The sequence below is a fragment of the Silurus meridionalis genome, chromosome 7, assembly GCF_014805685.1.
Source record: "Silurus meridionalis isolate SWU-2019-XX chromosome 7, ASM1480568v1, whole genome shotgun sequence".
NCBI lineage: Eukaryota > Metazoa > Chordata > Actinopteri > Siluriformes > Siluridae > Silurus > Silurus meridionalis.
Genome location: NC_060890.1, coordinates 1,294,300 through 1,320,654, shown reverse-complemented (window position 1 = coordinate 1,320,654; position 26,355 = coordinate 1,294,300). Strand labels below are relative to the sequence as shown.

The following is a 26,355-nucleotide window of genomic DNA, read 5'->3' as shown; positions in this document are numbered from 1 at the left end:
GTGCATCATTTCCTGTCTCTCACACACCACATGTAGACTAGTTTCTAAAGCTCACAGTGATCAGGCAGAAGGAAGTAAGAAGTCTGGGGTTAACATGGATGAGACAGAGGGAGTCAGTGATGAGAACATGACTGAGAACAGACACATTCCTGATCATCATCATCATCATTATCATCTATTCTCTGCTTGTGTTCTATATGGTGGATCTTCAGCCTGAATATATTCATTAGAGAACAACATTTAAAATTCTTTTATATTACTATGATGTGGTTCGGTTCTCAGCGTGACACTAAAACAGGTAGTAATAATCACTACTTTTCACTCAAGTCCCCCTCAGAGCTCAAACTTCTTTCCTTTTCTTTCAACTTTCACCAGAGTCTTTTAAAACATCTGTATCTGCCCTTCTGTACTTTTGCCACCTCTGTATGTATGAAAGGATGTGAGTGTGCATAAGTATGTAATTATGTATGTGAGAATGTGTGTATGTGCTTATATGTGAGTGTGTGTGTGTGTGTATGTGCTTATATGTGAGTGTGTGTGTGTGTGTGTGTGTGTGTGTGTGTGTGTGTATACCTGTCCAGGATCATTGTACCACAGCTCGTCGTGCAGTCGGTCGGGGTGTGCTTTCTTACGCTTGATCTCTGCGATCACGTCGAACACCTCGGAGTCGGAGCTGCTGGAGCAACTGCTGTCCCCATCCGAGTCACACTCTGAATCACTCGAGCTCTCGTCTGCAGCGCGCTCACACACACACACACACACACACACACACACACACACACACACACAATAAGTTCTTCATATTCTAAATCAGTATAACAACACATTCTGTAGGAAGTGATGTGCATCTCTAGAAGGTATCTGTGTGGGAAAGAATGAACTCGTACCATGGTCCAGGTCCAGCTTGGTTTTGGGGGGTTCCCACATTGGCCGAGCGGATTTGGCGCGTTCCTGGCGCCGCCCCAGCTCCTCCTCAAAGCGCTCGTACAGGTTCCTCAGTTTACTGGTTCCCACTACGGTCGAGTCGCCCTAGGAGGAAAGGGAGGTTTGGTTTGAAGAGGGGTTGGGGGGTGGGGGGAAACATACGTGGATCGCTAGAGCTAGAGGAGGTGAACGTTACCACTTGGTCCATGGGGTCATTGGAGAAGTAGTTCTCAGCATGAGTGCATCGGATCCAAGCCGGCTTCAGTAACTCTTCCTCCTCCTCGTCCTCAGTTTCTCTGTGGCTTCTTTCTCGGCTTCCTCCGGCTGCATCCACCCTCCTGTCTCTCTCTCTTTCCCGCTCCCGCTCTCGTTCCCGGTCCCTGTCCTTTTCCCTCTCTCTTTCCCGGTCTTCCTCCATCCGGCCGCGTTTTCTCTCTCTGCTTCCTGAGCGGGAGCGCGCTCGTTTGCGGTGCCGGTCCGAGGGAGGTGAGCTTCTGCTCTCCCGGTGACGAAAACGCTCCCTGAGGAGACAAACGTAAGTAAGTAAGCTAACAAGTACACGATACGCATGCAAGTGTCCGTGTCCTGACTGACCTGCTGCGCTCTCGGCTCCGGTGTCTCGGAGGGGTCCGGCCTTTTTCGTTCTCTAAGCGGTACCGTCCTCCGTCCTGCCGCCTCCTGTCTGGACTCCTTTCTCGCTCCCGGCGCTCCCCGTGCCCGCTGTACCCACTGTAGCTGTAGCTTTTGTGCCGCCGTGACCGCTCGGGCGACTTGTCGGTCTTGAAATTATGGAGATACTCCATGGGCTTGAAAGCTCCAGATTCAGAGGGGGGATAGAAATTAGGGGGTAGAGGCGGTAGGTGGGATTGAGGGGGATAATTCATTGAGTAAGGAGGCTGAAAGGGTACAGAAGGAGGCATTGAGGGTGGAGGAGGTGGAGGAGGGGGAACATATGGATACGAGCCCTGAGAAGAGGCAGGGCCACCGGCAGGGACGGGCAAAGGGGGTGGGGGGAAGTTAGGGGGTTCTGGAAAGCCCTGGTGCAGCGGCGGAGGGGGGAAAGGAGGGCGCATGGGGCACTGTGGACCCTGGGAGGGTGCTGGGACGGGGTAAGGAGGGAAATCGGGACGAGGTGGCATGTTGGGTAGGTAGGAGTTGAGGCATTGAGGGCTGTACGTGGAACAGTGGGGCGTCGACTGGTCGTAGGGATAAGGAGGGGGCACAGAGGGTGCAAGGGACGGAGGAGGGGGAAAACGCAGGGGGACAGGGGGGTAATTTTGAGGGGGAGGGCGCCCTCGTGGACATCCCCGTCCAGGATGAAAGGACATTTTCTGAAACAAGGGCAAAAGACAGAGACTATTAGACAAAACAAATCTAACACATAGTACACTTTGTGGAACAAGTCACCCTTTGTAATGCACTACATAGTCCACTTCTAACATTACACAGGAAACCGACTTCTCAAAAACCATTGGAAAACATATGGTGCTCCATATCAGGCTTCCTAATAGACACACAGTGCACTACATAGGGTGTCTAAATCAATCATTTATTCCCTACACAGTGGACAGCTAGGTGCACCAGGGTCCTAAACAAGCAAATAGCTTCAATGTGGATAAATGGTGCACTATGTAGGTTGCCTAGGTTATTAAATGCCTCCCAGTGTAGTGTACATAACTTTAATTTTAAAGAATGTATAGAGCACTGCATGGGTATACCCTATATAGTGCACTTACACAAGGGGACATGCAGTGCACTAGATCAGGGAATGAACACACCCTATATAGTGCACAGGGGTAGTGAGCGAAAAAAAAGAAGCAGAAAGGCTTTTTAGGCAATGTATGAAATTATACATGCAAATGTATGCAAATGTAGCACAAGCTACAGCCGGCTAACAGACAGCAAGCACCTTAATAAACGTCACTAACGCGTTTAAGTGTATTTGTGACACTTTCGGGGAATCTTAGAGACAGTGGGACATCAGAAATTAATCATTATTTATCTAAAGACATAAAAATATCGTGTTCCTACCTGCGCGCGCGAGCCACTTATCGAACTCAATATGCTAGCAGCACTTAAAGTCTCTTAGATGTAGAACCGGAAGTCGCACGAGCGGAGAGTGTATCCTATCAGTTTTATATTTGCATATACATTAATTTCTTAGATGAATACAGAGATAAATGTGAACGCCTCTCGAGGATCCGGTTCACTACAAATCCTCCTGTAATCATCCAAGCTTCTGAGGTTTAGCCTGTGTAAGTCGAGACTCTGGAAGTGAAGGACCGCCGTTTGGCCAATCGAATCGATGCTTGCTAGACTCAGCCAATGAACATCGAGGACGCGCGTCCGCCTGTCAATCGCGTCTCCCAGAAACACAAAGTGGTGATAAGTCCGTTCCTGTAGTAGTGATGGGAAAATCGAATCATTTTGGTGACTCGGTTCTTCGAATCTCGATGAATCGTTTTTATTTATTTTTGTCATTTAGTTCATTTCGTTCCTTTGATCAGAAATCAAATCAAATGTTACGTTTTCAACAGAAGATCCGCAACACGTCTACATACAACAACATACTTTTTTCGAACAATTTTAATATATATATATATATATATATATATATATATATATATATATATATATATACATACAAAATTCACTGTTCGGTTGAATTACGTTGTTCAGCAGGTAGGTTGAAGAAATGCAAAACATAAAACTTATTTATTATTATTTTATTTATTATTAATAACATTTACATTTTGTCATGTATTAGGATTACTGTGGTTGTTACCAGTATCCGTCGTTAGAGGGAGCAAAAGAAAAGAGATGTAAGTAAAAAAAAAAGAAAAGGTGCGTGTGTGTGTGTGTGTGTGTGTGTGTGGTTATCTTAATATAGGCAGAGACGTTACACATTTTGTACACACTAATTGATTATATTGATTACATTTAGTAACCGATTAAAGCACCACTTAAACTGATCAAATAAAAATGAAAACATTAAATAAAATATGTAAATGAAAATATTGTCATTATGGGGTATGGGTTTGTAGAATTTCAAAAAAAATAATGAATTGGAGGATTGCATTCTGTTGTGAATTTGACTTAACATCCCGTTACATCGAACTTGGCTGACGTTACCCCTAAATCGAAGGAGGTCGTTACGGTAACGCCACTGTTCATCGAAGGTCATTCGTGGTATGATGCTGAGTTTTTGAAATTTGCATACTCGTAAATATTCATAGATCCTATGTTTTTTTTTATTAATGAGGAGCATAAAGCGCAGTACACACAGGTTTCCCTCCTTTTTTTTTTTTATTTCTCTCTTTACAGATTGAAAAACCACAATGTTAAAAAGGTGTCAGAGGTAATGTTCATCCACGCACGCACACACACACACACGCTCGCTTGCACGCACACACACACACACACACACACACACACACACACAGAAAAGCCCCGTTAATAATGCCATGATGTCCACTGTTGCAGTAAAAACAATACTCGCTTGCGTACAAAATGATTCGTGTGAAAGATTCCCGGCGTGAGCTCCTTTGTTAAGATCGTTACGGAACACGCACAAAAAAAAAAAAAAAAAGGAAATGAAAGAAAAGGGGGAAGGAGGAAAAAAAGTGTCGCGCGCCCTCCGCCCACCACCGGAAAAAACCTCACCGCTGTTAAAAAAATTCGATAATAACAATAATAATAAAACGAGCCTCGAGACACAGATCTGTTAGTATTTTCATGGAATATGGATAAACCGGACAGGAAGTGAAAGAGAGAGAAACAGGAAGTGTTAGCTTATATTTTCTTATATGAAAAATGATCAAAAACATAATCTCTGAAGGAATCATCATCATCATCATCATCATCATTATAAGTGCCAGACGCTCGTCTTGTGGCTTCTCCGTGTCTTGGTTTGGACCCTCTGCTTCCCGAAACCCGGCCAATCAGTTACAGCATTTGCCAGTGGAGCTCTGATGGGTGGAGTCTTGGAGGTCTACACCTGTCCGTCCCCGCCCACTGGCCCCGCCTCCGCCGGCTTGAGGCTCGCTCTTCGGCAGCTTCTTCGCTGTAGGACAAAAAGAATCAGCAAGGAGCTTTTAGCCAATCGGATTTTCTGATCCAACCAAAGGAGGTGGAGCTAAAGATAAATCCTGCCTCCTGAAGCCCTGCCCCCTTTTTATTATTCAGAAAAACACTTGTGGTACAGAAAATAGCAACGTGTGCATTTTGTGTGTGTATGTCTGTGTGTGTGTGTGTGTGTGTGTGTGTGTGTGTGTGTGTGTGTGTGTTTTGACTTACCAATGGCCATAAATATCTCGTTGACGTTCATGGCGGTTTTGGCTGAAGTCTCCATGAACAGCAGGCCGTTATCATCAGCGTACGCCTGTGCTTCCTGTACACACGTCACACCCATAAAAGGCCAATCCAACGCACACGTACACACACACACACACACAAGTACACGTACACACACACACACGTACACGCGTACAGACACGCACGTACACGCACACACACTCGCGCACAGACACAGACACACGCACACACACATGCGCGCTGGTACCTGGAAGTCGACGGCTCTCTTGTTAGCGAGATCAGCTTTATTGCCAGACAGAGCGATTACAATGCTGGGACTCGCCTGTTTCTGCAACTCGTTTACCCAGTTCTTCGCTCGTACAAATGTGTCCTACACACACACACACACACACACACACACACACACACACACAGTAAGAGAGTGAGAAACTGCATGAATGGAAAAATAATAAGTGTGTAAAGAGGTAAGTGAGAGAATCCGAGAGTGAGTGAAAGAGTGAGTGAGTGAGGAAGGAGTAGACACAGGGTGAATGAATTATTAAACGAGTAAATGAGTGAATAAAGAAGTGAATGTGGGTAAGCGAGTGAACGAATGAGTGAGTGAGCGAGTGAGTGAAGGAATGGCGTAAATGATGGCGTGAGCTGCGTTTCCCCGCACCGTGTTCGTGATGTCGTAGACGATGATGGCAGCCTGAGCTCCTCTGTAGTACATCGGCGCCAGGCTGTGGTAGCGTTCTTGTCCGGCTGTGTCCCAAATCTCAAACTTCACTGTTGTGTCGTCCAGACAGACGGTCTGCGTGAGGAACGCCGCTGTACACCAAACACACAGAAACAAACAAAACATCAGGATCGCTCCGTTTTATCCTTTCATCTGTAATAAAAGCCATCGCAGGAGAAGGATCGAAAACCTCCAATGGTGCTCTCCTGGTACTCATGGAACTGGCCCTTGACGAAACGCAGAACCAGACTGGACTTCCCAACGGCCGACTCGCCCAGCAGAACCAGCTTAAACTGGCAGATCTTATTCCCCGCGGCCGGCCCGTTGGGTCGACCCGCCATGACGACGTGGATCCTGACGCTCAGACACCGACAGATGACCGGGGGGTCGGTCTGAAACAAGAACATAAGTATCTTTGTACAGAGGTTTAAAAAGCTACTCAGGAGAACCATGTCCAAATCTCATTCATCTTACAACAACATATTTCATCCTTTCAGTATAATTTGGTTCAGTATAATTCAGAAAATAATTCGGTTCAGTATAATTCAGTATATAATTCAGTTCAGTATAATTTAGTTTATAATTCAGTTCAGTATAATTTAGTTTATAATTCAGTTCAGTATAATTCAGTTCAGTATAATTCAGTATATAATTCGGTTCAGTATAATTCAGTATATAATTCGGTTCAGTATATAATTCGGTTCAGTATAATTCAGTTTATAATTCGGTTCAGTATAATTCAGTTTATAATTCGGTTCAGTATAATTCAGTTTATAATTCGGTTCAGTATAATTCAGTATATAATTCGGTTCAGTATAATTCGGTATATAATTCGGTTCAGTGTAATTCAGAGTATAACAGATTCATCACCACAGCCTTATGGCACAGTGTCCAAATTCAGCTCTTCACTTCCTCCGAGACCTGATCACAATCATCATCAGGATCATAAACATGATCACCTGGTGACGTCATTTCCGGTGGGGACTCACCTGCTAGTTTAACCGTGTTGACGTCATTTAAATGCTAGTCAGCAGCGCCCTGTTTAGCTTTGCTAGCTTAGCCCCTCTGCCGTCTCAGGCACATGCGGCTTTACATTTATATTTTACTCAGTAAATGTTTTTGTAATTTCAGTATCACTCGGTCGTTTATCTACAATTTTATACGCGTTTATCCAAAGTTCCGGACGCAGCGCTAACTCCTGGGCTAGCACCTAGCATAGCTAACGAGACTTCAGCTTGCAGGCTAGCTGGATCAAACTTTATTTAACTAAACCCAGTACACATCTGCGAGACACTCACCTCGGCGCTCCTGTGGTTTTGATTTAAAAACGGTCGAATGTTGTGTATTTTTATCCCAAACCGCAAAATGTCTGACTTTTCCCTTTCACTTCTTTCCTTGTCAAAACATGACAGCTTTTTTTTCCCTTCCCGGTGTTTTTACCTACCCGTATTCACACAAACCCCGCCTCCTTCTTACTGATTGGGTAGTTTCACAACCAAAAGCCACGACCCAGGGGTTTAAACCAATCAGAGCGCGGAACACGACACACACACACACACACACACACACACACACACACACACACACACACACACACACACACACACACACACACACACACACACACACTACTAGCCAATCATGCAGCGGGAGGCGGGGTTTCCGTAAAACGGGCAGGAAAATAAAAATAGTTGCTTTTGGCCTCGTTCCCCGACACCAAACATTACTTCCGGATCCGGGTAACTTGCGGCTAGCCAATCAGAGCGGGCCAATGAAAAACGCGGAAATGACCGCAGTATCCTGGAAACTACTGCGATTGAAGTCAACAAACAAAACAATAAATACAGTTTTAATATCATTAATTTGATAAAAACATCAAACAATATTCATTTTGTATTTGAAAAACGTTTAAATACGTGAAAATAAAGTTACACGCCATTTTGCTAACAAAATAATACCTCGAATTGTCACAGCAATACATTTACATATTTGCAAATATAAACAAGTGCTTCAAATGTTTGAAATTGCTTTCACTCGTGATTAGATTTAATGCTTTAAAATTTAAATACGCTACTTCCGGATTTGGTTTTGCATGTAGTTAGTTTGTCCACAAGATGGCGCCAGAATCAACCGTTTCGATGGCGCCCCTTTTTTTTTATATACTTAAAATCAGAAATATTATTAAAAACATTTATAATGACTATTCAAATACTATTTTTGTATTATTTCTTAAAAATCTAATATAAATGTATATAAACATTAATAAGGCCAGGTTCAGACTTGCTGCAGTTCGACTTTTCCTTCAGATGTTTGTGTTGAGTTTTTATAGAGTATCCTGAGCTGTCCATGTCCACTGTCATTGCTTTGTGTGTGTGTGTGTGTGTGTGTGTGTGTGTGTGTGTGTGTGTGTGTGTGTGTGTGTGTGTGTTCTGCTCTCTGCTCTGTAGAAGTGGGCTAATATTTTTAGCGCTGCCCTATTTTCTCCACAGGCCTGACGTCGTCAATTCTATTCCAGTGTCTTTGTGAGTTTAAACAAAGAAAGGGGCAGAAAAGAATTTTTTTTACATCTGCTAAATTTGCTAGCACAAGCAAGCCTCCGAGAAGCCGGAATTATGCAATACAGCTCAGGAATTAGGTGTGCTAGTTTTAGTTCCTAAAAAGACACAAAGTACACAGAGTCGCTAACCCTGAGGAAGCTCATTCGCTGTAACCGGGTGGCTTCAGGTCGCTAGAAAGTGATCAGGAGGAACTTTACACCTTTGGCGTTTTTGGTTCTGGTTTAAAAAAATAGGCAGATTTAAAGGTCACTGTATTTCTCTGTCTCACACATTTAAGGAATGTTTTCATCTCGCCTGCTAAGTTCATTCGTCAGTTAGCTCGTTTATCAAAATCCTGAGGTATTTATTTCAACATTTGTTCGAATAAAAATAAAAAGAATGAGAATATTATGAAGAAAACTGTCCGATGTCTCAGTCTGTTACTCCAAGTACATTACATTGAAAACATTTGGCAGACATTTATCAAGAGCAGCTTACATTTATCTCATTTGTACAACTAAGCAGCCACGGAGTTAAGGGCCTTGCTTAGGGGCCCAGGAGTGGCAGCGTTGTGTGGCTGAAATTTGAACTCATGACCTTTGGATTTACAGTACAATGTCCAAAAGCCAAAGTCCAATATAAAAGTCCAATGTTAAAAGTCAATTATCAAAATTACAAAGCACAAAGTCCAGTAACCAAAGTCCAATATTCAAAGTCAAATGTTCAAAGTCCAATGTCCAAAGTTTAGTATCCAAAATCTATTGTTCAAAGTCCAATATCCAAAGTCTAATGTTCAAAGTCCCATATTCAAAGTTCAATGTGCAAAGTCCAATGTCCATAATCCAAAGTCCAATATCCAAATTCCAATGTTCAAAGTCAAATATCCAAAGTCCAATGTTCAAAGTTTAGTATCCAAAGTCGAATGTTCAAAGTCAAATATCCAAAGTCCAATGTTCAAAGTCCAATGTCGAAAGTTTAGTATCCAAAGTCTAATGTTTAAAGTCCAATATTCAATGTTCAAAGTCCAAAATCCAAAGTCTAATATCCAAAGTCTAATAGTTAAAGTCCCATATTCAAAGTTCAATGTGCAAAGTCCAATGTCCATAATCCAAAGTCCAATATCCAAAGTCCAATGTTCAAAGTCAAATATTTATAGTTTATTGTTCAAAGTCCAATGTCAAAAGTTCAACGTCCGTTACCCAAAGTCAAATATCCAAAGTCTAATGTTAAATGTAGTTATGTTCAAAGCATAATGTATGAAGTCCAATATCCAAAGTCCGATGTTTTAACCGCTAAACTTCCTCTGAGTCACAGTACAGTCTGGAGTCACACACAAATCAATTCTTATTAATGAATGCCTTTGAACCATGACGTGCATTTGTGTGCATGTGTGTGTGTGGTCCCTATTGTGAGAAAATTAAGCTAAACGTCGTCTTGGTTCTGACTCAGGAGTCGTCATGACCCCCGCCGATGTCTCCGTCTGAAGGACGTCTCAATATTTAATGTGCTGCGCATTTCATTTACATAATTGGGCATTAATGTGGCACGAGCCTCTCGTTTTAAACTCGGTGACACACCTATGACAGCAGGAGGTAACTCTCTTTGTCACACACACACACACACACACACACACACACACACACACACACACACATACACACGGAGCCTGGGAAAACAAGGTCGTCAAGGACACCGACACCGCTGAGAATCAGTGTGTCTGTTTGCGTGTGAGTTTCCGTGCGAGCATTTCGGGTTGATTTCTGCAACACACACACACACACACACACACACACACACACACTCAAAGCATGTAGGATGATCAAAAAAACAGAGATTGAGACAAAGACAAAGCGAGACAAGTCAGAGACAAAGAGAAATAAAAGCAAGAGAGAAAAATACAGGCAGAATAGAAAGCGAGTGATGAACAGACAGAGAGATGGAGTGAATAAATGAGTGGCGCAGGTTATTAAATGGATAGAAAGATTGACAAGACATTCTCATAACAGCAACACAAGAAACTCCGTTACATTACGGCGCAATAAAGTGGAATATCCGAGACTCACACACACACACACACACACACACACACACACACACACACACACACACACACACACAGAGTTCTGATTGACTGTTGTGCTCTGTGATGAATTTGTGAAACTAACTGTTGAAAAGTATGAATGAATTGAGACACAGACAGATGGCTGGAGAAAAGAAAAGAGAGAGAGAGAGAGAGAGAGAGAGAGAGAGAGAGATAGACAAAGATAGAGATACTGAAGATAGAAGAGAGAGAGGAGAGAGACAAGGAGAGAGAGTGGAGAAAGATGGAGAGAGAGAGAGAAAAAGGGAGAGAGGGAGGAGAGAGACAAAGGGAAAGAGGAGAGAAAGAGGAGAGAGAGAGAGAGAGAAAGAGAGCGAGACGAAGGGAGAGAGAAGAAAAATAGGGGAGAGAGAGAGAGAGAGAGAGAGAGAGAGAGGGAAAGATGGAGAGTAGCAGAGAGAAGTGGAGCAGTGAGGCAGTGAGGTGTAGAAACGCACACAGAGACACCACACCTTCGAGCGGATGAACGACAGAGCGAACAGTAAAGAGAAAGAGGACAGGGATGATAAAGAACCAGAAGGAAACTGATAAAGGACATAAAGAAGGACGGAAGGATGGACTGAAGACCAGGAGATTGAAGTAATTCGGACTACACACTCTCTATTTCTCTAAGAAGAAAGGCACAAAAGAGAGAGAGAGAGAGAGAGAGAGAGAGAGAGAGAGAGAGAGAAAACAAGAGGAAGAAACAGTTGAAAGAAAGACGAGGGGAATCCCTCCTTCGTCTATTTACCCTATGGGGTAGTTCAGGCTAATCCGAAGCCCCCCTCGACTCAGAGGATGGAGTGAGTAGAGAAAAGGGGGTCCAGACAGACAGACAAAGAGAGACAGAGACACGGCGACAGGAAGGCAGACGGGTCGTGTGTCACCATGCCGGTGATGAAGGGGCTTCTCGCCCCACAAAACACTTTCTTGGACACCATCGCTACTCGCTTCGACGGCACCCGTGAGTCACACACACAAACACAAACACAAACACACACACACACACACACACACACACACACACACACACACACACACACACACACCTGCTATTTACTGTAAACTTTGGGGTTCCCTCTAGCTGAGAGTGCAACTGTTAAAGAAGCTGGTTAGATCATTGGCATAAAATGTGCATATATTTGCACATATATATATATATATATATATATATATATATATATATATATATATATATATATATATATATATATATAGCATAAATATATTTTGTTACATAAATTACATACAAATATATATTTCCATATTTTAATAACATAATATAATATATTTTTATCAATTTTGCAAACATGTTGATATACATTTTATGCAAATGTATATTATATTATACAAATATGAATATATTTTGATGTAATATATAATATATATACTATAATATATAATATATAATTTTTTTTACAATTATTAATATAAAAAAAAAAATTAAGACAAAATGATATATATATTTTAGGGCTGTCAAAATGAACGCAGATTTTATTTTAACGACACTAATTTTATTAACGCTGGATTAATACGGCGGACATTTTTGTTTGACCATATTTTATCAACAAATTAAAGAAATAAATATAAAAGAGGTGAAATTAAAACTTTTATTATATACTTTTATTTACTTAGATATAAAAAGAAAATGATAAACTCAACCGAAAAATGATTTTTAATCACTAAATATTTGTTTTGCTGATACGCCAAGTCTGAAATCGAGCACCGAAATCCATCACTCCGCACACATCCGGCAATTAAAACCGTCCGTGTGGAAACAGCAAAAGTTCCGTTTGGTGTCCTGACGATTTTCATCATTTTTTTTTCAATGATATTTTTACCAATATAATTAATTTGACTACTACACTGATGACTAGTCATTCCCAGCTCCGAATACTGCGTCCTGATTGGTCAGAAGGTGTTCATGAATTCTCTATAACAACAGTGCTGACAGTGGTGCAGGTTATCGTTAACAAATTATCGCTTCCATAGTAACGGCTCAATGACAGTAGGATTGTTGCTGATATCCCTTGAGCAGAGTTTATTCATCGAACATTTCTGACATTTCCAAAAAAAAAAAAAAAAAAAAACAATGTCAGCAATTTCGCTGCTCATGTGGTAACCTTGAGGATGAGCGTCTTTGGTTGTACTCCATAAAAACGTATGTAATTTGAGGTGTAAGTCCCTGTAACTTCGCTGTGTTACCTTATTGTGTTCACCAGTACTGTTGCATCTGTTCATGTACGACCACAATGTCGTAATTACGAGTTAGAAACTCGTATTTGTCCATCAACCTCGAAATTTCCGCCAAGCCTGTTAAGTATGAACATGAGACTTAGAACAGAGGGGTTTTATAAACTTTCACCTGCTGTACAAACATCACATAAGAACCGAAAAACGATACAAAAATATAGAAAAAAACTAAATCTATATGGTCAAAAGTTGAGCATAAATTTGGTGTGGAAGATGTGGAACATCCCATTCTACATCCAGTTCCCATTTACTGTTATGATAAGCTCCACACTTCTGGGAAAATGTTCCACTAGATGTGATATTCGTGCAAATACAGGGGTGTTAGTGAAAGAAGCTACTGATGTAGGATAGAAAGTGAGGAGGTTCCTGATTCACATTCATTCCATTAGGGACGGAGCTTTATAGCAGGAGATCTCCAAACCTGGAACGAGTTTTGGGACTCCTAGTTGAGCTGAAGGGAAAATTTTATTCTGCTGCATCCGAAGACGTCCTACACAATTGTGGGACCAATTTTTCTGGAGGAACTTCATAATCTCAACCTCCACTTTCATAACTACGATCTTTCCGAGGACTCGATCGTCTCTGGGACTTAATTTTGCCTGGACATTTTCGGATGTTAGTTTCTTAGTTTTTGCTCCAACGTCCTTCTTTCTTCACTGGAACTTTATAAAAGAAATTTAAAAATGTTAAAAATCCTGCCAATTGTTTTTTTTTATCATTACAGGGACTTTGTTGCCTGTTTTTAATGATCGTGATGGATTTTCTGTAGATTCCTGGCCATGTTTTCACCCACACTCACACCCACACCCACACTCACACGCACACTGCAGACACTATGGACGTCTCAGTTTTTACTCCAACGTCCATCTTTCTTCACTGGAACATTATAAAAGAAACAAGCAAAAAAAAAAAGCGAATATAAAATCAGGACTTGAAAATTACTGACACACGAACATGAAAATATAAGATGCTTTGCTACAGTATGCTGTGGTCTCTCTCTCTTTCTCTTGCTCTGTCTTTCTCTGTGTCTTTTTTCTTTTTCTCTTTCTTTCTCTTTCTTTCTTTGTGTCCTTCTGTGTGTCTTGGTTGATCTTTCTTTCTTTCTTTCTTTCTTTCTTTTTATTGGTTCTTTCTTTCTGTTTATCTTTTTATTAATTTTCCTTGTTTTCTTTCCTTCTTTTTTAATTGGTTCTTTTCATTTATTGTTCGATGTTTTCTTTCTTTCATTCCTTCTCTCTCTTTTCTGTCTTTTTCATGTCTCTCTGTGTCTCTTTGTCGCTCTTTCTTTCTTTCTTTCTTTCTTTCTTTCTTTCTTTCTTTCTTTCTTTCTTTCTTTCTGTCTTTCTCTCTTTATTCTTGAGATTGATGCGCTACAACAAATTCTGTAAATCTGCAAAGTTCGCCGTCACTGGTACCTATTGCTATTATGTCTCTCGGTCTTTCTGTCTTTCTGTCTTTCTGTCTCTTTCTGTCTTTCTGTCTCTCTCTGTCTGTCTGTCACTTTCTGTCTCTCTCTCTGTCTTTCTGTCTCTTTCTTTCTTTCTGTGTCTCTCTCTGTCTTTCTGTCTCTATCTGTCTCTCTCTCTGTCTTTCTGTCTCTATCTGTCTCTCTCTCTGTCTTTCTGTCTCTCTGTGTCTCTCTCTGTCTTTCTGTGTCACTCTCTGTCTTTCTGTGTCTCTCTCTGTCTTTCTGTGTCTCTTTGTCTCTTTCTGTCTTTCTGTGTCTCTCTTTGTCTCTCTCTTTACCCTCCTCTTGTTGTTTATGTACCAGAGCATTGGGCTCATGGGAGCAGTTGTCAGGTGACAGCACTGTTTGTGTATTGTGTTCATTTTGACACAACAGCACACATCCATCCATCTATCCATCTATCCATCTATCTATCTATCTATCTATCTATCTATCTATCTATCTATCTATCTATCTATCTATCTATCTATCTATGACAGTAGTGTCCTCACAGATCAGAGGATTTTGCGTTGTCTCTGTAACAGGACGCTCTGGTGTGTGTTTTTTCTTCACCTGGTTCTCTTTTTTCTCTCGTCCGAAGTTAATAAGACGGAAATCATTCCTTACGATGTTTCCCTTGAAAGTGCGACTGGAGGAAGAGATAAATGAAGAAGGAAAAGCTGGCATCTGCTTTTGGCTTTGCCTGTGTGTTCGGCTCCCACAAAGACAGCTGCACACACACACACACACACACACACACACACACACACACACACACACACACACTCTAGGCACAGCAACATCCTTCCTTGCAGCAGCGGGAGTCTCTGCGCAGCTCAAAATAGCTTCATCTAGTTGCCAGGAGATCAGCTGTAAGCAAAGTCGAAGCGCCCTGAGCTTCCTGATCACACGACAACAACTTTAACATGTCAGTGGAACATCTCCCCGAGCCTGAGCCGAGCGTCCCTTAATGACTAGAAGGTGCGAGTTCACGATGTAAACCTGAAATGCTTTCCAGGATATAAAAAAAAGAAATATATAAATATATAAATGTCACATCGATCGCCCAGGAAACGCTCACACACGTGGAGCTTCAGTGGGGAGGAAAAGCTGGAAGATCTACCTGAGTTGTGGAGATGTTCAGGATCTTCCGAAACCAACCCTAGTTCGACACTCAGGAAAGAACGAAAGTGACAGTAATATTTAGATGGGATTAGGGTTTAATGTAGTTAATCCACACTGGATTGTTAGATCACATGACCAAGGAAAGACTCTGGGACCGTTTTATTTCTGGACAGGAGTGAAGAATGAAGGCCAGCGCGTGGGAATGGAGTCTCTTAATCACGGAGTATCTACTTCAGCATGTCACTCAGTGTTGGTCAAACCTCCAGGAGGAAAGACTGCATTTCAAACCCTGCATTACCCAAGCTTCAGCGCTGAACGCCAAAACAGGACTGATCCCGTCCTCCTTCAAACGCAGAAAAGTGCGCCCCCGAGTGAAGTTTTCCCCACTCTGCGCTTTACGAATTTTACACACACCATATCGGCAAAAGTTTGCACTCTTCTGGAAAGATGTTCCATAGATTTTGGAGTGGAGATTTGTGGAGGTTCATCCAGACACAAGGGTAGTAATAGGACTTATTGAAGTCAGGTACTGATGTGGGTGAGAAGGTGAGGAAGTTCCTGGAGTGCAGTCAGTGTTCACATTCATTCATGTTCAATAGGGTTTAGAGCTCTATAGCAGATCTTCCACGCCAACCCATGAAAAGCAGACCTTCATGGAGTTTGTGCATTGTCATGCTGGAACAGGTTTGGTTCCCCTAGTTCAGAAGAAGAGAAAATTCCATGCTACTGAATATTCTTTATGTGCTGATATGATTTGAGATGTCTTGTGGAGTTCAGGTCTCAATGGATCAGAACTTTGACAATATTATATATATATATATATATATATATATATATATATATATATATATATATATATATGAAGATTCTCATATTATGGCTGATTGATGTGAATAATTGGATTCGTTGGATTAGATTGGATAATTGGATAATTGGATTGGATTCTAATCAAGAATAAAACTCTCCCTCATTCTCTGCAGACAGCAACTTCCTGTTGGGGAACGCTCAGGGTCACCGTGGTTACCCCATTGTGTACTGTTCGGACGGGTTCTGTGAGCTGACGGGCTTCGCCAGGACAGAAGTAATGCAGAAGAACTGCAGCTGTCGCTTCCTGTATGGCTCGGGGACGAGCGAGCAGGTGGCACAGGGCATGGAGAAAGCACTGGAGAGTAAAGAGGAGTACCAGGCTGAGGTCCAGTTCTACAAGAAAGATGGTGAGAATTCAAACCAAAGTTGGTTAAGTAATGAATGAAATTAACAAATGCTATATTGCTGCTATTAATAGTAACAGTAGTAGTAGCAGTAATGGTAGTAATAGTAATAGTAGTGATAGGAGAAGTTTGAAAAGCGGTATTAATAGTAACATTAATACGTAGCAGTAGCAGTATTAGTTCCAGTAGTAGTATTTATACCATAATCAATAGTAACAGTAGTAGAAGTATTTATAGTTGTAGTAGTATTAATACTGCTGCTGCTCCTAGTAGTATTTATAGTAGTACTTATAAGAACACTAGTAGCAATATCTTTATATTTTATCATAATATAGTAGTATCAATAGTACCAATAGTATGAGTAAAAGTAGTTTTAATAGTAACAGAAGCAGTATTAATAATAGTAGTATTAATAATAACAGTAGAAATAATAGTAGTATCAATAATTACAGTAGTAATAAAAGTAGTATCAATAATAAGCAGTAGTAATAGTAGTAGTAGTATCAAAAATAATTAGAGCAATTTTGAGGGCAAGGCTGGCCTGTTAGGGCGGGACAGTATCCATCCCACTCGAGAAGGTCCTGCTCTCATTTCTTGCAGTATAGGTCATAGGCTCAGGACAGCACTAGTTAACAAGTGACTGTCCAGAGCCAAGGCCAGTGAGCAGACAGACAGGCTAAACCGACCGTCTGCTAGCTGCACAGAGTCGTCACTCAGGATCCACCAAATTGAGACTGTGTCTGTCCCCCGAGCGAAACCAAAATGTAGGAATTCTCAGAAAGTCTGTTTAAGTAACCTGATTAATGTTAAATTAAATAGGACTGAACGCACAGCCAGCACCTCTGATCTAAAGATAGGATCGTTAGGATATTAGATAGATAGAAAGATAGATAGATAGATAGATAGATAGATAGATAGATAGATAGATAGATAGATAGATAGATAGATAGATAGATAGATACAACTTTATTGTCATTGAATAGTGCAGGTACACAGCAACGAATTATTATAAATGTTTTTTGTTTTTTTTACAAAGTGCCTCTGTATTTGCAACAATCCCACAGACATAAACAAACTCCTTAATATTCAGCTCTGACACACAGGAGAGTAAGAGGAATAATATGAATATATGGTGCATGCATGCAGTGAGATGTTTTTATTACTGGGGTTTATTCAGGATTCGGCGCCTGTGTTTTTCTTTCCTCCGCTTCTTTTATTACATCTGAATCTCGTTTCACCACACACTGAAACCCCCCGACAACGGTTCCTCCTCCATCAGCATCATGTAGCAGGAAGTTCATAAAGCCCTTAATCCTCTGTTTGTTCCTCTCCTCTCGCCTCCACCAGCTTTCCTTTAGCAATCCAAACATCTGTCACAGGTCTTCTTTCTCACACACATCTGTCCATCATCGAAATCTTCCAAAATCTCACACTCCGTTTTTCACACCACACTTTCTCAATCCTGCACTCAAGCGGGGGTTTAATCAGAGTCTCCATCTCACTGCAGCACAATTAAAGAACAGAGAGAGAGAGAGAGAGAGAGAGAGAGAGAGATCAGATCAAAAGTAATGGGGTGAAAAGAAATGTACACATATACGAAATGATGGGAATAAGTGGGAAAGCAACAAAGAAACAAACAATGGGATTAAAAATACATACAAGTGAAAGAAAAAAGAAAGAAAGACAAATATTAAAATGAATGAAAGAAAGAAAAGTAAGAAAAAATGCATAAAAAAGACATGACAAATGAATGAAAGAAAAGGAAAGAAAGTAAGAAAAACTATAAAAGAATAAGAAAGACATCAAATTACACATCTATAAAGAGCTAACGTGAATGTAAGATATTGAACAATTAAAGAAAAAGGAAGAAAGAAAAAGAAAGAAAGAAAGAGAGGAACAGAGACAGAAAGAGAGAGAGAGAGAGAGAGAGACAGAAAGAGAGAGAGAAAGAGAGACAGAAACAAAGAGAAAGAGATGATGGGGTGATTACAAAAAATATGCATGTATATAAATGAAATGATCACATTTTAGGATGAAAAAGAAAAGGAAAAAAGAAAGAAAATATATAAAATGAATAAAGAAAGGAAGGAAGAAGACATCTGCTTAAACATCTGTAGAGAGCTGAACATAACGGGGTGGAGAAAAGAAAGAAAAGAAAGAAAGAAAGAAAGAAAGAAAGAAAGAAAGAAAGAAAGAAAGAAAGAAAGAAAGAAAGAAAGAAATTAAAACAAATTAAAGAAAAACAGAGAGAAAGGAACAATAAAAAAGGAAAACAAGGAAAACAAAAGAAAAATAAAATAAATAAAGAAATAGAATGAATGAAAGAAAGAAATGAAAAGAAAGAAAAACAGAAAGAAAGAAAAATAAAAAAGGAAAGAGAAAGAAAGAAAGAAAGAAAGAAAGAAAGAAAGAAAGAAAGAAAGAAAGAAAAAGAAAGAAAGAAAAAGAAAGAAATGAAAAGAAAAAAACAGAAAGAAAGAAAGAAAGAAAGAAAGAAAGAAAGAAAGCACAAATGAAAAGGAAGAAGGAGATGAAGAAGTGTAGTGTGTTACTTGTCTCACCACTGAAAGTCAGTGTGTAAAGGTTTGTGTGTTGTTGTTTTGTCGTGTTGTGTAACAGGAACGTCGTTTTGGTGTCTGCTGGATATCGTTCCCATAAAGAACGAGAAAGGAGAGATGGTGCTTTTCCTGTTCTCCTTTAAAGACGTGACTGACACGCACGGGAAGAGCCACCAGGGCGGCAGGAGAGACGGTATGATCGTCAATACGCTTATTACATCACACTATCGCCATTCTGAATCCTGATTGGTCGGGAGATGAAGATTAATCGTCTATAAAAGGCTAATACTTTATTGTTGCTATGGTAACAGCGCCTTCACAGCAACAACTTAAGGGGGTCGGGGTAAAGCTTTCGGACGTCTTCAGGACACGTTGCACTTTTTGGTTTCTTGCTAACATGACTAGCTTCGAGAAAAAGAACTGAAGCGAGCCTGGTGAAGGAAAGGATGTTTATAGCTGCTATACCGTAAGCACTATATAAATGAATACCATGTTTTTTGTAATTTGGGTTTAGATGACAAACACAGGAAGAGCAGCAGCTCTCGGTTCGTCGCGGCTCGAAGGCGTGGCCACTCCGTCCTCAGCCAAATCACCAGCCAGTTCAAACGCGGAGGACAGAACGACGTCAACCTCAGCGGCGTGAGTACACCGCACTCTAATCGAGCAAAAATTTACCAATGCTTCACGCTAGTACTTTTGTTCTGAACAAATGACAAGTTGATGTATTGTTGTCTTCGTGTTAGCAAGTTTGCTAGTCAGAAACAATGAAAAGAAAAGAAAGAACTGAAAGATGAAAAACAGAACACCTGCATTAAGGATCCATCAGCTCTGATGTTAGCCATCGATTTCGATAACGACATTACATTGGAGTCCGCATGCCAAAACCCAGTTTCTACAACAAGATCGTTTTTAAATCGAAATAAATAAATAAATATCTCAATAAATTCCCAGGTCACTACATGTCCTGGACTAATAAACAATAGATAACTTGCTAAGTCTTTTTGCTCTTCCTGGATTTTGATCTCGTTCTGATTTCTGATTTCTGCTATTTGCTGTTGTTTGCTAATCAACTGACCCGCGACTGTCGTACGTTTCCTGTATTTGGACACATTTGCCTTTACCTCAGCTAACGTGCAGCCGGGCAATGCGTCTCAGCTAACAATCACTTTTGTGCTCATAGATTTACAGACTACGTTGTAGCGCAGTGGGTAGTGCGTCAATCTCCTAGAAAAAAGAAAGAAAGAAGAAAGAAAGAAAGAGAAAGAAAGAAAGAAAGAAAAATAATACCTGGAAAAATAAAAGAAAATGGAAAAATAAATGAAAAGAAAGAAAGAACAAAAGAAAGAAATGAAAGAAAAACAGAAAGAAAAAAATGCAAAAGAAAACAAAGAAAAGAATATATGGAAATATAAAATAAAACAGGAAGAAATTAACAATTAAGAAAGAAAGAAAGAAAGAAAGAAAGAAAGAAAGAAAGAAAGAAAGAAGGAAAAAATGAAAGAAAGAAAAAGAAAACAAGAAAAAGAAAAGAAAAGAAATAAAGAAATAGAATGAATGAAAGAAAGAAATGAAAGAAAAGCATAAAGAACGAAAAAGAAAGAAAGAAAGAAAGAAAGAAAGAAAGAAAGAAAGAAAGAAAGAAAGTCATGAGTTCGACCCTCACACGGGGACTAGAGAACTTTGCAGGACTTAGTGGTACAGTAGCTCAGTAGTTAAGGCTCTGGCTTCAGAATTTTGGGGTTCAGGCTCTCCAAGATGTTGGGCCCTTAAGCAAGGCCCTTAGCCCTCTCTTCTCCATGGGGCAATGTATTGTGGCAGACCCTGGGCTTTAACTCCAGCTCCCTAACCAGCTGAGATATGTGAAGAAAGCCCTCACAGTGCTGTAATGTGTATGTGATAAATGAAGGCTTTTATGGGGTCGTTAGCATAATGAGCAACTTCGATCTGTTACTGAGGAACGAAAGTTAATAAGCTGCAGCTAGCAGAGGTGTTAACATAAATCTAAAAACAATGAAAAAATGGTTCCTATTGGATTCTAGATTCTTCCAAGATTACAAAACAAATCCCTCTTGAACATCTACTGGATTTGGAAACGATAGTCTACAGTAAAATCGGATTCACTCCCTCATGGAAAACCTTCAGAGCTCATAATTGACGGTACGTTTTTTATTTCACGCTTCGCCCTCGGGTTGCGAGGGCAGTTATTTTTTTTAAGCGAAGATACTTCCTGGTTCAGGAATCCATTTGAATGGTTTTTAATTGAACCCCCTCAGCAGGGGCACACTCATCTCCGCTCTGCATCCAGTCATTTACCAGATGTTCTTGTCGGACGCCGATTGTGCGCTATTTGCCCATCTCGTCAGCAGCTGTGCTAATTGTAAGCGACGGTCACGAGGGCAGAACGGCTGCCTGCTAAACCGCTGCTAATCTGCGACACAAATCGATGAGACACAAAAGGTTTGGAGGACATTTCGCCAACATGTCTAACTAGAAAAGACTCCAACTTTTTCGTCGTTAGCATTTAAATGAATAAACACATTTGCTTCATTATTAGTAGATGCGCTAAATTTTATTCATTAAAAAAGTGACCAATGATTTGCGAGCAATATTTTCTATGTAGATCGGTTTCTCCTCGTTTCTCGAGCGTGTTCTCTCGGCACCGCCGCCGCTCCGTGAATATGACGTATCGCAACAATACGGCGATCGAGGCACGTCCTAAGTCTGGTTTTATTTCTATACAAACGTGTTTGTGAAAGGGGCCATAGTTTAGAAGTCAGGAGGCACTTAAGTGAACTTTATGTACCATTTAGAAGGACAAGATTTGCAGTGAAGCCTTTGTACTGCGCAAATGGAAACGCAGGCGAATGAAACCGTGCCAGTGACCCTTTGACCCAGGAAGTGTTTAAGCAGCGTGATTTATTTCTGTATCCTGGATCATCTCCAGGCCTCTGACCTGCTCCATCTCTCCATCTGCCTGCTTCACACACTTCCCATCCCACCTACAGACAGATGGCTCTTCTTTTCTCCGCACGACACCCTGCTCGGCAACACCGTCTGTCCCTCTTTCTCACTGCGTCTCACGCACCACGTCTCAAGCCTCTGAGAAAAACAAACATTCGCACTGCTACGTAACACACAACACCGAGAACATCGCGTCATTGTGAAACCGTCGGGCTGTAATGTGAGCTCGTGTTAGAGTAAACAGGCTAAAACAAGAGCTAGCATCAGTAACACACTGACTAGTGATAGCGTAAACAAGCTAAACACTGACTAGCAGTCTTTCTGTGCTGTATGTCTCCTCCTTTGTGTGTTTGTGTGTGTTTGTGTGTGTGTGTGTGTGTGTGTGTGTGTGTGTGTGTGCTCATCTGACTGTTTTATTGTCCATCTGTCTGTCTGTTGTCCTCACCTGTGTCTTCACTAAAGTGTGTATAGTATAACAAACATCTGTGTGTGGTGTGTGAACTAATTGTCTTCTATTTCGAAAAGTACATAATCAAAGCAGAGTCGTAAAATTTTGTTCCATGAGGAGAAAATAATGAGGCTTTGTCTGATCACATGGTTGTGTCTCTGTCTGGCTGCTTGCACCCGGGTTTATAAAACACTGCGTTCGGAGCCAAACGCCGCCCCCGAGACCACCGCTATGACAGCGAGAACCCAATCATCTGTTAAATATGAAATTATTACACCGAGACGTGATCCAGAACAGAAAATAACTCGCCTGCTGTAGACATAACACACACACACACACACACCCACACACACACTTTTTTCATACTCACAATGAAAAACACACACGATAAAATTCCCAAGTGACAATCATCACTGGGTCAACATGGGCGGAGCGTCATTTGATTAGCCAATCGTGAAGCTGATTATAATATTTCAAATCCGTTCGAGTTAGCCATGCTAGCTGTCTAAATGTATCTGTTTGCTAATCCTTGCCTACTATACAGCTAAAAACACACTACAGCTAGTCCGATTAATAAATTCTGTTGAATCGTGACGTTCGAGCTCATAGAACTCTGCGTTTCTTGCTCTTTGGGAAGCAGTAGCGACGTTCGACATTCATCTCCTCCCTCTTTGGAACGTAAAAAGGTTTGCGATTGACATGAGAAGAGGTGGGGAAGTGGTAGGTCAAATTGATTTAAAAAAAAATTCTAGCATTTATGGTCACACAAACGTATTGAGAACCCTTGCCTTTTCCAACTATTTGTTGGTTCCTCCCCAAACTATTACCAAAAAGTAGTAAAGGATGTCCAAAAGAATACAATTGATTTGTTGCTCAGCTGGGTCGCAAGGCATGGCAAGGTAGCTCTGAAAATTTTTGTACCTTTTTCCTTGTACCTCTAGAAGGTTCCCTGGTGGTCTAGTGGTTAGGATGCGGCGCTCTCACCGCTGCGGCCCGGGTTTGATTCCCAGTCAGGGAACCAACCCCAGCCATTAGGGTTACACAAGCCAGTGCACTCTTAGTGCCGGTCCCAAGCCCGGATAAATGGGGAGGGTTGCGTTAGGAAGGCATTTAGAAACATGTGCCAAATTGAACATGCGGATCATGAATACGGATGATCCGCTGTGGCGACCCCTAATGGGAGAAGCCGAAAGAAAGTTTTCCTTGTACCTCTAGAAGAACATTTATGCACCCCAAGAGATATTTTACCATAGCATTTCTGCGTGGGTGTAATTTTAGACCCTACCAGGACACAAAGACACATTTCTATCACTAGGGGTGCATAAATGTTCTTAGAGGTACAAACAAAAAGGTACAAAAATGTACCAATGTTCAGAGGTACATTCCTGTACCTTGATTTTTCTGTGTGTCGGCTAAAAAAGGCTGGAAATGGACCTGCTGGAATGAATAGGAAAGCTGGCTGCACCCCAGACTTCTTCACATCACCTACCAAATAAGTACCTGACTTTACTAAGACCCTTGAAGCTGAATGACCAAAAATCTCCACAAAATCTAGTAAAACATCTTCCCAGAACAGTTTATTATAACAGTCAATGGGGACTGAAGAGTGGATTGTTCAAAAAGCACATCTGGCCAGGTGTAATTTTCGATACCTGCCTTTGATATTTTCCAATGAATTGAGTTTCCCAGAAAAGAAAATATAATTTAAAGCCCTGTGATCCTGACCAGGCAGTTACTAAGTATGAATGTGGTCTTTGTTTGTTCATTGAACGATTTCTCTCTCCTTTCTCTTTTACTCTTTTTTGTCTTATTGTTTCTCTGGGTCTAATTAAAAAGTGTTGCTATTTCATCTGTAACTCGCTCGCCTTCTATCTCTCTATCGCTTCCCTCTGTGTTTTCACCATCATCTGCCTGCTGTGTGTGTGTGTGTGTGTGTGTGTGTGTGTGTGTGTGTGTGTGTGTGTGTGCTGTTGATTGATGACTTTCAGTTTCAGGAAGCTGAAGCAGATGCTTAGAGCCATTCCTTTATTTTCTTCCTCAGTTCTTTTTACGTCAACCTCAGACACCTGATTCAGGAATCTAGAAAAACGTTAAAGAATTTAATCAAGGGAAAAGAATTTCTTCTGAAAACGAAACAGCGTTTCTAGCGTTTTTAATAGAAACAAAGACACTGTTATTGTTTCTACAAGGAACCTTTGTTTCAGGAAGACCATAATTCTCTCAACACACACCTCACACACACATTCACCATCTTCTCTCATTTCTCAGCAATAACCCATTTTTCCTGTGAATGGTTCTGAGCCGTCACACAAACACAGCACTTTCCCAACACACCGCTTTCCCAGGTTCCCCCCAGAGAACATCCCAATTTAGTCACAATGTTACATGGCCATGACTTAGTAACACAAGAACCCAGATAATTAAGTGTAGAACCCGGTGTGGGAGGACGTGGAGGAGGGGGTCGTATTGCGGCGGAGCTCCGGGCTCGTGTTTTGTGTTCCACTTTAGCTTTTAAACACAATAGACAAGTAGACTTGACAAAATGAGACACAAGTGAGAATCATCATGCACTTCCTGCCCACCTCCTTTCCGTCCACAACTGACACTTGTCCACGCCTCCTGGTGCAACGTATACAGTTAGTTATTCATCACTTTAATACACCATAGTCACAAATTCACACACATCACTAGATTATGATAGATTACGACTAATGCAGTTGTGTTACTATGTAGTGGCCACAAATTATTTATCATGTTTTCTCATGTTACTTCCTTACACATTGTTACAATAATGACTTTATTATTTTCCACACACTTCTATGTTGTAACCTTGTTATCTTGTTACCCTTCTGTTACTACGTCACAGCCACAACTTAATTACCTCAGTATTTCACATAACTGTATTGTGGTCATGACTGCATTAACTGGTTACCCCTTGCTACCTCATGTTACTATGCTTCGGTAAGAACTGCATTATTATGTTACCTCATGCAACCTCATGTTACTATATTGTGGAAATGGCTGTGCTATCAGGCCACCTCATTCTTCCACTTTGCTGTTTTGGCCGTACTGCATTATTATTTTATCTCATTCTACCTCAGGTTACTGCACAAGGTTGTGGCCATGACTTTGTCACCTTGGTACCTTAGATTGCTATGTTGTGGCAAAGACTGTGCTATATTGTTGTTATCATGTTATCTCATGTTATAACATCATGACCCCATCTGCGTTATCTCGTTACCTCACGTTACTACTTTCTGCCCAGCACCGTGTTATCTGGTACCTAATTTCAACACAGCATAGCCATAATTTTTACGTTGTGGCCACAATGGTGTTACCTCATTACCTCATGTTATGACAATGTGGCAATGACTTCTTTATTTCTTTATCCAACATTGCTACAATGTAGCCACAAATGTATCTTGTTACCTCACTTTACAGGTACCTCAAGTTACTACACTGACTTTATCTTTTTCCTTCATGTTACTATTTGATGGCTACGATTTTTGTCATCTTTTTCCCTCACGTTACTGAGTTTAAATTCGCAACCTCTTCTTACTATTCTGTGGCCACGACTTAACTCTTAACCTCATGTTACTTCAATGTAGCCTTGACTTTGTTAATGACTTTGTCTCAGTTATCTCAGTATTTCACGTAACTATATTGTCGCCACAACTGTATCATCTTGTTACCTTAGATTACTATGTTGTGGCAAAGACTGTGCTATGATGTTGCCTCACGTTACCTCATGTTATTATATCATGGCCATGACTGCGTTA

The 26,355-nt window shown here is 40.9% G+C and overlaps 3 protein-coding genes across 3 annotated transcripts in view; 1 reads left to right on the top strand and 2 right to left on the bottom strand.

Moving 5' to 3' along the window:
• The window catches only part of drosha (drosha ribonuclease III), a 46,465-nt gene extending 43,253 nt beyond the window's left edge, over positions 1-3,212 (bottom strand). The window contains 5 exon segments of the mRNA XM_046853769.1: positions 574-731; positions 888-1,029; positions 1,121-1,445; positions 1,519-2,255; positions 2,956-3,212. Coding sequence (XP_046709725.1) covers positions 574-731; positions 888-1,029; positions 1,121-1,445; positions 1,519-2,252 — 1,359 coding nt within the window. The 5' untranslated portion in view covers positions 2,253-2,255; positions 2,956-3,212.
• Positions 3,213-4,211: 999 nt separating this feature from the next.
• On the bottom strand, positions 4,212-7,410 carry LOC124389403 (ras-related protein Rab-5C-like). The gene is made up of 6 exons (XM_046854838.1): positions 7,255-7,410; positions 6,147-6,348; positions 5,897-6,048; positions 5,486-5,608; positions 5,221-5,314; positions 4,212-4,987 (listed from the first exon to the last, which is right to left on the bottom strand). The coding sequence occupies exons 2-6, from the start codon at positions 6,295-6,297 to the stop codon at positions 4,866-4,868; spliced, it is 642 nt and encodes a 213-aa protein (XP_046710794.1). The 5' UTR covers positions 6,298-6,348; positions 7,255-7,410; the 3' UTR covers positions 4,212-4,865.
• Positions 7,411-10,967: 3,557 nt separating this feature from the next.
• The window catches only part of kcnh4b (potassium voltage-gated channel, subfamily H (eag-related), member 4b), a 34,757-nt gene continuing 19,369 nt past the window's right edge, over positions 10,968-26,355 (top strand). Inside the window, exons 1-4 of the mRNA XM_046854499.1 lie at positions 10,968-11,537; positions 16,379-16,612; positions 19,229-19,360; positions 19,682-19,806. Of these exons, the coding sequence (XP_046710455.1) occupies positions 11,462-11,537; positions 16,379-16,612; positions 19,229-19,360; positions 19,682-19,806 (567 nt within the window). The 5' untranslated portion in view covers positions 10,968-11,461. The remainder of the gene's footprint in view (positions 11,538-16,378; positions 16,613-19,228; positions 19,361-19,681; positions 19,807-26,355) is intronic.